We start from the raw sequence: 11448 nt of genomic DNA on the forward strand, positions 1-11448 counted from the left end.
ATTAGTGAATTTTCTCCATTTGTTGTTTTGCAATTGTCTAGTTAAGATTTGTAGGTAGTAGTAGTTATAGATTCTCTTGCTTCAATTATTAGTTCGTCTAAATAATAGAGTAAGTAAAGGGCCTAGTACTTGTTTAAGTTGCTCCTCGTGGGATCGACCTGATACATGCCCTAAACTACTAATTTGACTTGTATACTTGCAGTCAAACGGGTATAAATCGGAATTAAACTTGCACTTATATTAAAAACGCGTCATTCGTTATTGTTCTTTGTTGTTGGAGATGAAGACAAGTTACAGATTTGGAGAAAGTGTTTCTTTGTTGTTGTTGTTCGAAAAGTAGGAGATATGGGAAAAATGTTTTTTTGTTTCCTGGTTTCTATGTCATAAGTATGATGTCCTTCTAAATTCTTTTTGGGTCCAAAAGGGAAAAAACTGGTGGGAAAAAAATGGAGGGAGAATGAAAACTTTTTCTAATGAATTGATATGGGGAAAGTAACTTCAAACAATGAAATAAATAGAAAAGCATGTTTAAAGTAGAAGTGCCTTTTGAAGGACATTTGCCTGACGAGTCATCATAAAAAGCATGATTTTCCTAACGAATAGGTTGGTTGTCATTAAAAATTTGTCACGAAAGAAATAATTTTTAGTAGTGTTCCATGTCAAGAACAACAAAGTCAATAGGAATTCTGAAATTCTTAACTTTTGTGAGCACATTTTCAAGTATACCTAAAGGATATTTTACAGACCAATTAGCTAATTGCAATGAAATGCTTGTTAGCTTAAGTTCACTTAATCTTGATTTCTGAACTACACATGAAATCAAGGGCAAACTTACACGCAACTCACATAAAGCATTTGAAAAATTCACATTACCAATAGTGCAAGGGATAGAAAACTTCTTGGATCCTTGAGCTTTTGTGGGAGTTTATGCTAAATTTAAGCACTACATTCCTCCATTAACCCTATGGCCTTGTGCTTCTCCAAGTGTTTTTTCTTTCACTTAATCTCCTTAGGAAACTTGGCATAAGATGGAATTTGTGCAATAGCATCTGTGTTGACACAAAATAACATGCATAGCGGAAGCAATTTTAACACATATAAAAATATGTGGGAAGAGGAGGAGAACAACTGCTCACTAATTTAATTAACACAAATCTCAACAAAACCCAACAATAGTCATAACATTTCGCCCCGACAACTCAAAATCTCAGCTGTGAGGTTTTCTCTCAAATCCACTCTCAAGACTCAACTCAACTCGACTCTTCAAGTAATAACCTACCAAATTGGAAGTATTTATAACTGTGAAGCTTCCTAAAACAAATACAATTGTAAATCAATTTTTTTTGGAAAATGATTTGATATTTCCTAATTTAATATAGAAACTAAACAAATAAGAACTAAAAAGGAGCTTGGTTTAATTTCCTTCAATCTGCAAAAGGGATGTCAATATGTAATTGTTTAAAAATTTTAACAAAATTTTCAAACTCTTTGTCACTCTTGCCCTTTTTCAATTGTTGTGCAAATAGAATTGGAAGTATAGGTGCATTTTGCTCATGAAATGGTTTTTCACATAACCTATTCTTCTTTCTTGTTCTTATCTATCTCACCTTCTTTCTTATCTTTCATTTTCTCCTCTTTGTTACTCTCATTTTCTTCCTTTCCTTCATTAATTAGAAAACTGTCAAGCTGTCTACCATTGCGAAGAGTAATTGCCTTACAGTGTTCTCTAGGGTTCACTTTAGTTTTATTATGTAAATTTCCATGGCTCCTATTATTGATTGAATTAGCAATTTGACCGGCTGGATCTCTACATATTTATAGATTGCGGTAAATTGGTCAATTCTTCTCTCAATTCTTTCAAATCTCTCCTTGGTGGAATTAGCCAATCTTTCAATGGCTAGGTCCATGCAGGTTTTGACTCAACGGATGCTTGTTTAGATTGAAAACCCAATGAATTTAATTGTCTTTATTGTGCTCCTTGATTCTTCCATCCAAAATTACGATAATTTCACCATATACTAGTTGCTTTTCTATGACTATCTCTGTCATTTGTCCATTAATAATATTTAGAAACCATCTCCTCAATCAATTGTTAGGCGTCTTCCATAGATTTGTCCACTAAAACTCCTCTTGTAGCAGTATCTATATTGAGTTTAGTAAGATAAGTTAAATCATTATAGAAGTTGAACAATAATCCCATTAGAAAATTCATGATGTGGACATTTACTCTATAGCTTCTTAAATCGCTCCCAAACTTCATATAGTGATTCACCTTTCTATTGATGAAAACCAGTTATTTCCGTTCACATTTTTGCAGTTTTAACAAGCAAAATATATTTGTTCAAGAGTGCTTATGACAAATCAATCCAAGTGGTAAAAGTGTAAGGAGCATGTTAGTATAGCCATACCTTAACTTTGTCATACAGAGAAAATGGAAACAATCTAAGTTTAATAGCATCATCACTTAAATCATTGAACATAATTGTATCACATATCTTCATAAAATTGGCTAAGTGTGCATTAGGGTCCTCCATTAAATTGCCACTAAATTACTCTTGTTAAATAATTTGAATCAAGGCAGGCTTGATTTCAAATTATTTACATTAACTACTAGTCTTGCAATGTTAGTTTGCATGATACCCCGAATTTTAGGACAATATTTTTCCCTCGTTCTTTTAAAATTTCGATTTCTTTCTTTTGTCTTGTTTTAACACATTGTTTTTTTTATTTGGACACTTTAAATTTAAATCAAAACCCTAGTTTTACTTGTGACTAAAAGGTTGTTATGTAATTGAGTTTATGTATGACAATACATATTGTATTATAGGTAATTATAGTGATTGGGTGATTAGTGGAGTAATTGAGGTGTAATTAGGTTTTTGGAATGTATCAAGTATGTAAATTGTGGAGTAAATTGGTAGGATTGTGAATTTAATTGGGCCATAGTGTGACTTTTGGTTAATTACAAGTTGCTAGACTTCCTAAAGGTTCCATGATATTCCTAAGCTTAATTTTGATTGGCTAATCAAAAAGGTAGTGGACTTTGACCAAGGGACTTAGTATTAATCTTCTTAGCAAGACCAAAGCCAAAGAAACAAGGTAAGTTTCGGCCAACTCTTGGGAGAAAAGAAGAAAGGAACAACCGAGAGAAACAAGAGGAAAAACAAGAGGAAAAAATTCTGGTTTTGTGCCACCCATCCAACAAGCTTGGGAGTTAAAGCAAAAGAAAGCTAATGAACTTGGTTCTTGAAGTGCAACCTTGTGAACCCACCTTTGGAAGGTAAAGCAGCCTTGAACTCTTGTAAAAGCTTATAGCAATTGAGTAGAAATGTTGATTTTGATGTTGTAAGATGCTAATAAAGGTTAATGATGGTTTATATATCACTTTTGTGGGTTTGTGTGGAAGATTTGGTGATTTCTATGGTGGTTTGAGAAAATTCCAGAATTGAGATTTCTTATGGTTCAGTTCTGCCTGTTTCTGTTTGAGTATGTTAGAGACCGAATTAGCCTTATCTCAAAACATGAAAGTTGTAGATAATGATATTTTATAGTTTCCTGCAAAATTTCAGCCCAATCTGAGCACTGTAACTCATCAAAAGACAAAAATACCCTGACTTCCATAGGAGTAAAGTCAGTGGACAGTTTTGACAGTGCATCAAGTTGGTCGCATTTGTTCATCTTGATACATACTGAAATAGCATTTAATCAAAACATTAAAGTTGTATTTCTATGTCTTAGCTTTCCAACGCCCCTGGAATCACCTCATTTGGACTTCAGTAGCCTGAGTTATGGTTGTTTACGTATAGTGCGGTTAACTAGCCCGAGTGTGAGATTCTGGTTCTGTAATTTGACATTTTGACTTAGATACACTGCAAACTGGACTGAGTGGTCCTCATCAAAGTTGTAGGTCTTTGTCTTAGCTTCGAAACAGTATAAATTTCACCCCAATCCAATAAACGTAGCTTTGGTTGTGCCCGTTACGCTAAGCGATGGCAAATCTGTCTTTTGTTTTATAAATTAAACTTCATTTCCGGACATTTTCCTAGTTTGATTTCGTACTTGTATGACTTTGGGGCTTTATTGTGATTGAGTTGAGATGTGATTTGTAATGTCTTGTAGGATGGAAAATAAGGAATTTAAGGGGAAGTGCTGTCCAATCTTTGAGAACGTTTAATCGCTGTGAGTTTGGGTTAATTCTTGGTAGAATGAAGAGTTTGGACTTGATCGAGGAAAACTGTCTATGATGGATGAGGATTAAGAGCCGTGGTTGGTGAGTGACCCCAAACTATTTCCAAAGCTACTTATGAATTGTTTCTTGCATTATTTACTCGATTGCATATCATGTGTGCTTGCATGTGAGTTCATGACATGATTTGGCTTCAATGAGTTCTTGGGAAGTCTTGTGCTGAACACCAACGTCTCCATCACTGTTTACTTGGAGCAAATGGCTCCCTATTATTGTTTCACTGTTACTGGATCAATTTGAGCGTTGGATGTTTAAGTACAATGATTTCACTGGCTCACAAGAGCAATAAACGTATATTTGATTACTGATTCATGACATCATTGAAATGAACTATTGTGAAACTTATTTGATTACTGATTTTATTGGTTACTCGCTGAGCTTCTAGCTCATCCCAAAAATATTTTATGTCCCCTCCACAGGGATCGAGGCAAAGGAAGCGCTTGTATTGCGTTATTTGTGGGACTGGATGGCATATATCTTGTACAGTTTATATTTGGATTCATTTTGTGTAATAGTTGGGCTAGTGTGACTGTTTGGAATGGAAATGGATGTATATATACGTTCCACGCTTAGAATTAGTTTCCGCTTCGCTTATGATATGTAATTCTTGGAGAATTTGATGTATTATTTGAGTTGTGCCTTGTAATTTATTTGAGAACTATAGTGAGTGAGTGAGTCCCGGCGAGAGTTGGGCAAGCGGTCCGCCGAACCCTTTGGTTCGCCTTAGGGTGAGGTGGGACTGTCACAGTTTGTGCTCCAGAAGCACCCGACAGGGCATAGTCCCTCAAAACTTGTTGATTCGATTTACTCATTCCTCCGCATTTGGCTTAGATTGGAATTGTTTGTCGAAGTTTCTCGTATACTTTCCTTCACTTGATTAGTTTTTTGTAGTGCAAGTTGTCTTGCTTTCCTTGCTGTTCGTTTAATCTCATGATCTAACAGAACTACAACTCGAAGTGATAGGTGCATACACAACAAAAACACCAAAATTAGAAGATAAACTAAGACTAAATCGACATTGTGGTTAAATAGTAATTCTCAAATAAAATAAATTTAGATTAATAAGCTTATTTTTATCCTAATATTGGATTACTCCTTGATAACAGTGCCAGAAACATGATATGAGTTCAGGTTTTTCAAGTAATAAAACCTAATTATTCAAGTATATAACCTAAATACTTCGCTTTCTATAAGCATCTAGGTCGATTATGAGTACAGGATAAATTAGGGTCAACTCCACAAGGAATAAGTTTAATTACTAAAGCTAATCACTCGCTCTATTATCTAAATAACTCAAAATCCTTGTTAATTTAGACCTTTATATTAGATTAGTTGGTATTAGTGTAGTGAAAATTCTTGTTAATATTTTGGATTGGATATTTATTTTTATGATATAATTACTACATTGTTTCTATTCTTTATTTTTGCAGTGTATGCACCGACCTTTATGTGTAGTAGCAACTTTTGATCCGAAAATTGAAAGGACACTACGTAGACAAAGAAGGCGTACACCACAATAAGAGGAAGAATTGATTCGGCAACCAATAAAGGGAATTGCGATAGAGTTACCTTTTGAAGAAGAAATGGCGGAAAATGAAGCAAATAGGCGAGCTCTTAGAAATTTTGCTCAACCGGGGACACAAGGATCTCAAACAAATATAGCAAGACCTACAGTAAATGCTAACAATTTTGAGATTAAACCCTCTCTTATACAAATGGTTCAACAATCTCAATATGGAGGTAATGTTATCGAAGACCCAAATTCTCATTTATCAATATTTCTAGAAATTTGTGATACAATAAAGCTTAATGGTGTTAGTGATGATGCAATTAAACTTAGATTGTTTCCATTTTCATTAAAGGACAAGGCCAAGGTTTGGTTACAATCTGATCCACCAAACACTTTTACCACTTGGACGGAGTTATCTAAAGCTTTTCTTAATAAGTTCTTTCTACCTGGAAAAATTGGTAAACTTAGAATGGATATAACTAGTTTCTCTCAACAGGAAGGAGAGATATTATATGAAGTTTGGGAGCGTTATCTGGAGTTACAACGAAAGTGTCCTCATCATGGTCTACCCGATTGGCTAATAGTTCAAACATTTTACAATGGACTCACCTATCCGACAAAAACGCATGTAGATGCGGCAGCGGGAGGAGTTTTGATGGGAAAGTTGACCAAGGAAGCTCAATAATTGATTGAAGAAATGGCTGCTAATAATTACCAATGGGCCAATGAATGAGGTAAAACAAGGAGAACCGTAGGTATGCTTGAAGTTGATACATTGAATATGTTAAGTGCAAAGATGGATAATGTGGTTAAGATGCTTAATAGGCAAGTTGGTTTTAGTTCTAACCAGGGAGTAGTTGTTGCATGTTGTACTAACTGTGGAGAAAATCATGATGATTCTATGTGTGCTAACAGCGAACAGGTTCAATATCTCAACAATTATAGCCGTCCACCCCAAAACAATCCATACTCTAATACTTATAATCCGGGGTGGCGTAATCATCCAAACTTTGGATGGAAGGATGAAAGGAACCAACCAAGACCAACGAATCCACCAGGTTTTCAACCAAAGCAACCATTTCTGGAATCTAAGCCAACTTGGGAATTGGCAATTGAAAAACTAGCAAATGTATCAAATGATAAAATTTAAAAGTTAGCTAGTGCCACTACTCAACGATTTGAAAGAATTGAGGGCAGGATGTACCAACTTACCAATATGTATAGGAATGTTGATATCCAATTAGGCCAAATAGCTAATACGATCAACAATCGGAACCAAGGGGATTTACCTAGTAAAACAAAGGTGAACCCAAGGGAGTATGTGAAGGCCATAATCCTCCGTAGTGGTAAAGAAGTGGGTGAGTCGCCTATGGTTGAAAGTGTGAGAGAACCTGAAAGAAGAGAAAACAAGTAGCTGAGCGAGTTAGAAGAGGATAACAAGAAAAGTAAGGGGAAAGACAAAGTGTAAGTGAGTGAACCACTAATTGTAGAGACGACACCAATTCCTCCACCAGTGTCATTTCCACAAAGATTGAAGTCATCAAGAAGTGACAAAGAATTTGAGAAATTTGTCAATATTTTCAAATAATTACATATTAACATTTTTTTTTGATACTATTTTGCAGATTCCTTTACACGCAAAGTTTCTCAAGGATATAATGACAAAGAAAAGGAAATTAGTATAGACACCAAATTTTTAATTCAGCTTTATTTATTTATTTTTATTTTTATTTTTATTGATTAAATGATAATTATTATCCATTTTTGCTTATTAGTCTCACAATTTTTATTTTTAGACATTTTTTTAGCATTAAAATTTGTTGGAAAAGAAAATTGTTCACAAAAAAAAGGTTGCAGGAAGCGTGCCATTTCTTTCCTATGGCTTCTGATATGAAGCCATGGGAAACGCTACAGTACAAACACAGCTGCATTTCTTATGATTTTTCACCGTTTCTTTCCTTCATTTTTTATCACCATTGGATCATTCTCACACCATTCCACCTGGCTTTCATCAAAAAACTAAGAAAGATCTAGAAGGGAAGCCAATCGAATGGTTAAAAATAGAGGCGGTGGGCTGAGGTTTATCGAGAACCCTTGAGATGAGGGTTTGAAGCTGTCATCTGATATAAAAGGAGCAACAAAAGATCAAAGGAGATTTTTCAAGGGGGATAGGACAAGAAGGGTGGCAGCTGGAGGAAGAATAGAGGGAGAGATATAGAGAGAAAAAAAAAGGGGTGACGGGCTGGAGGAGCTACGGTTGAATGAGAGCTTCAGGATTTCAGGCCAAACCAACAGAGAGAGAGAGGGGATAGAAGAGTGGTGGTTGAGTAGTTAGAGAAAAGAAAGGGAAAAGAAAGACCAGAGGAACGGAGGAGCAACAACCGAAGGTAGCAGGAGAAAACAGTAGAAGAAAAGCAAAAAGGGAGGCTTCGAGAGGAGGCTTTGGTCTGAGCAAAGATGCCTCTTTTTCGATCATTTCAGACCGTGATTTGCCTTTCAAAAGGCTAAAGGTAACATCTTCTACTTTGTCTGTCCATGGGTTACTTGATTGGTATCAAAAAAATAGAAGTTTTCTTTCATTATACCTGTTTCTGTTTGTCTCCATGTGCGTTGTATTCGCGAATCTGGTTGGGGTAGAAGATCTCACGAGTTTAGACTGGGTTTTGGGGTGGAAGTTCGGGTTTTTTCTATAACATCGCATCATGGATTCTTGTTTGAGTTTATGTCCGCTGTTCGTATGATGAACGAGAGCAAAACCAGAGAAATAGCATGCGATTTCAGCAAGTTGGGTTTGATTTCTGATGCTTCCTTCGTTGATATCCCCTCCTTTCTGTTTGCTTGTGTATTTCTTTTTATGCTGGTTTCTTAGTGTTAGCGGACTTCATCCGTATCTCTTATCTTGTTAACTATACACTGAAGATAGAATTAGTCTTTGTGTTCATATATGAAACTAGTTGTATTAGTTAACTCCAGTACGTCTAGAAGAATTAGTCTAGGAGTCCGACTGTTACTTAGACTAGGAGTCTGCTGCTACTTAGACTAGGAGTCTGCTGTTTATTCTTTATATAAGTTTTCGGCTGTACCAGAGCAAAATAGTTTTTTACAATGAATAAGATTACAGTTTCTTGTCATGGTATCAGAGCAATGATCCTCCTTGCTCTACTCTCCATTTTTTGATTCTCTTTTGTGTTTGCTTCTTGTTACGTTCTTGGAACAATGGCGGAGCAAAACGAATCACAGAATCGAGGAGATTCCTCGACAGGTGATTTGCTCCGTGATCCAAGCTCCCCATATTTTTTGACCTCTGCCGATTACACCAATGCTTCGTTAGTTCCAACGTTGCTTGACGATGACAATTACCAACGGTGGAAACGAAATATTTTAAATTCCTTGAGAAGCAAAAATAAAATCCCATTTGTGAATGGAGAATTGCTGCAACCAAAAGTTGGAAGCTGTGAAGCATTGTTTTGGAGTAAATGTGATGGGCTTGTTCTTTCGTGGCTTATCAATTCGATTAGTCCGGATCTACATGATTCAATCACTTATCATGACTCGGCTAGGGAACTTTGGGTGGATTTGGAAGTACGTTTTGGTCAAAGCAATGAACCCAGAATCTATGAAATAAGAAAGGACATTGCTTTGTCTACTCAAGGAACAGTTTCAGTGACCACTTTTTACTCCAAACTTAAGGCCTTATGGGATGAGTTGAGTGCCTATTCAAACCCTTCAAATTGCTCATGTGGGGGACTGAAAGAATGGCTTGCTGAAAGGGACAAAGAGAGCTCACACCAATTTTTGATGGGATTGGATGAAAAATTTAAAACCATTCGATCTCAAATATTGGCAACTAAGCCTCTCCCTTCACTTAATCGTATATTTAACATGGTTAAAACGGAAGAGAAGCAACTGAGTCTTCTTAGTCCACACAATTTTGATGGGGCAGGAGCTTTCTATGTTCAGCAGCAGCAACCACGATCTAGTTCAGTTAGACGGCAACCATCTCAATACAGTTCTGAGATGTTTCGTGTTCGGCGACAGCAAGGCCAACCACGTCAGAATGGAAATCAATCTTCGAAACAACCCAATTTACGATGTGATCATTGTAATAAGGCTGGCCATACAATGGATAGGTGTTGGGAGCTTATAGGGTATCCGAATAATTGGCAGTCTTCAAAGAAAAATCCCACCGCTGCAAATGTGTGCTCAGATGATACAACAAATTCTTCAAATTCCACTACTTCAGTTAATGGTTTGACAGCCGCATAGTATGAGCAACTTTTGTCATTGTTAAATAGTGACAAAAATGCTGGCTCGGTTAATTTTGCTGGTAACGTAACCCATCCTTCAACTCCAAATTCCTCATCCTCTTGCTGCATTTGGTTACGAGACACAAGTACTACTTATCACTTTATAGGTGATAAAACTTTCTTGTTTGACCTAGTTAAATAAAAAAAATCCACTAATATATTCCTACCTGATGGCATTGTGAAACAACTTTGCGAATATGGTAGTCATCATTTGAACTCCTTGATTACTTTGCATAATATTTTGCATGCTCCAAGTTTTCATTGTAACCTTATTTCTGTCAGTCGTCTCACTAAAGAACACAATTGTGTTGCCCTATTTTTCCTGATTTTTGTGTTGTCCAGGACCTACGCTCAAGGAAACTGATTGGGGTAGGTAAGAAATGGGATGGTCTTTACTACTTCAACACAGACTATGATGAGTCACGTCATGGCAAAGCTAATACGGCAGTAGGATCCGCTGTTCTCTGGCATCAAAGGCAAGGACATCCTTCACACGGCCGGTTGGCGTCAATACCCAACTTTTCTGATATTCGTTCTGATAAAATTTGCCAAGAATGTACTGTGTGCCCTTTGGCAAAGGCTTCTAGACAAGTTTTTTCTCCAAACATTCATAAATCTATGACTCCTTTTCATTTGGTTCATATTGATATATGGGGACCCTATCAAACACCTTCAAGTTCTGGGGCTCGTTTTTTCTTAACTCTTGTGGATGACTGTACTAGAGCAGTCTGGACATATTTATTAAAACACAAGAATGAAGCTTGTCATGTTTTTCAAAATTTTTATTCTTTGATTCAAACTCAATTTGGGTTTCAAATTAAACAAGTCAGAAACGATAATACACTAGAACTTACTGAAGGGGCCATGGCATTATTCTTTAGGAATAAAGGGATTGTTAATCAAACCTCTTGTGCTAGTACACCTCAACAAAATGGGGTTGTCAAAAAAAAGCATAGAGACATCCTTAATGTGGCTCGTGCTCTTTGGTTTCAGAGCAACTTGCCTATTAAATTTTGGGGGGAATGTGTTTTAACTGCTACATATATTCTCAATCGACTCCCCACATTAGCACTTGGAGGTAAAACCCCTTTTGAAGTGTTTTTTGGCAAGCCACCAACATATAATCATTTTAGAGTATTTGGTTGTTTGTGTTATGCTGTTAGTCCTCTACAACTCTTGGACAAGTTTCAACCCAGGTCTAGGCCCTGTGTGTTTGTAGGCTACCCTCAAAATAAAAGAGGTTTCAAAGTTTATAATTTGGAGACAAAAAGATTCTTTTTTTCCCATGATGTGCACTTTCATGAAACCTCCTTTCCTTTCAAAATTCCTTCTAGTACATCATCTTCGACACTGTCTTCCACTTTAACACCTAACAGTCCCCCACC

General features: G+C 36.3%; 1 protein-coding gene and 2 non-coding genes across 3 annotated transcripts; 2 read left to right on the forward strand and 1 right to left on the reverse strand.

The window, feature by feature from the left end:
- Window positions 1-2205: 2205 nt before the first annotated feature.
- LOC113733587 (small nucleolar RNA R71) lies at window positions 2206-2312 on the forward strand. The gene has a single exon (XR_003459091.1). It is a non-coding gene; the product is annotated as a small nucleolar RNA R71 (small nucleolar RNA).
- Window positions 2313-6216: 3904 nt separating this feature from the next.
- Window positions 6217-6323, reverse strand: LOC113733571 (small nucleolar RNA R71). The gene has a single exon (XR_003459076.1). It is a non-coding gene; the product is annotated as a small nucleolar RNA R71 (small nucleolar RNA).
- A 2649-nt stretch (window positions 6324-8972) lies between these two features.
- On the forward strand, window positions 8973-10022 carry LOC113729038 (uncharacterized). The gene has a single exon (XM_027253365.1). It carries the CDS (start codon window positions 8973-8975, stop codon window positions 10020-10022), a length of 1050 nt encoding a protein of 349 aa, XP_027109166.1.
- Window positions 10023-11448: the final 1426 nt, after the last annotated feature.

The sequence above is a fragment of the Coffea arabica genome, chromosome 2e (genome assembly GCF_036785885.1).
Source record: "Coffea arabica cultivar ET-39 chromosome 2e, Coffea Arabica ET-39 HiFi, whole genome shotgun sequence".
NCBI lineage: Eukaryota > Viridiplantae > Streptophyta > Magnoliopsida > Gentianales > Rubiaceae > Coffea > Coffea arabica.

Bases quoted from the DNA above. Each gene is read 5' to 3' on its own strand.
- LOC113729038 (XM_027253365.1), top strand. From the start codon at position 8,973: ATGGCGGAGCAAAACGAATCACAGAATCGAGGAGATTCCTCGACAGGT.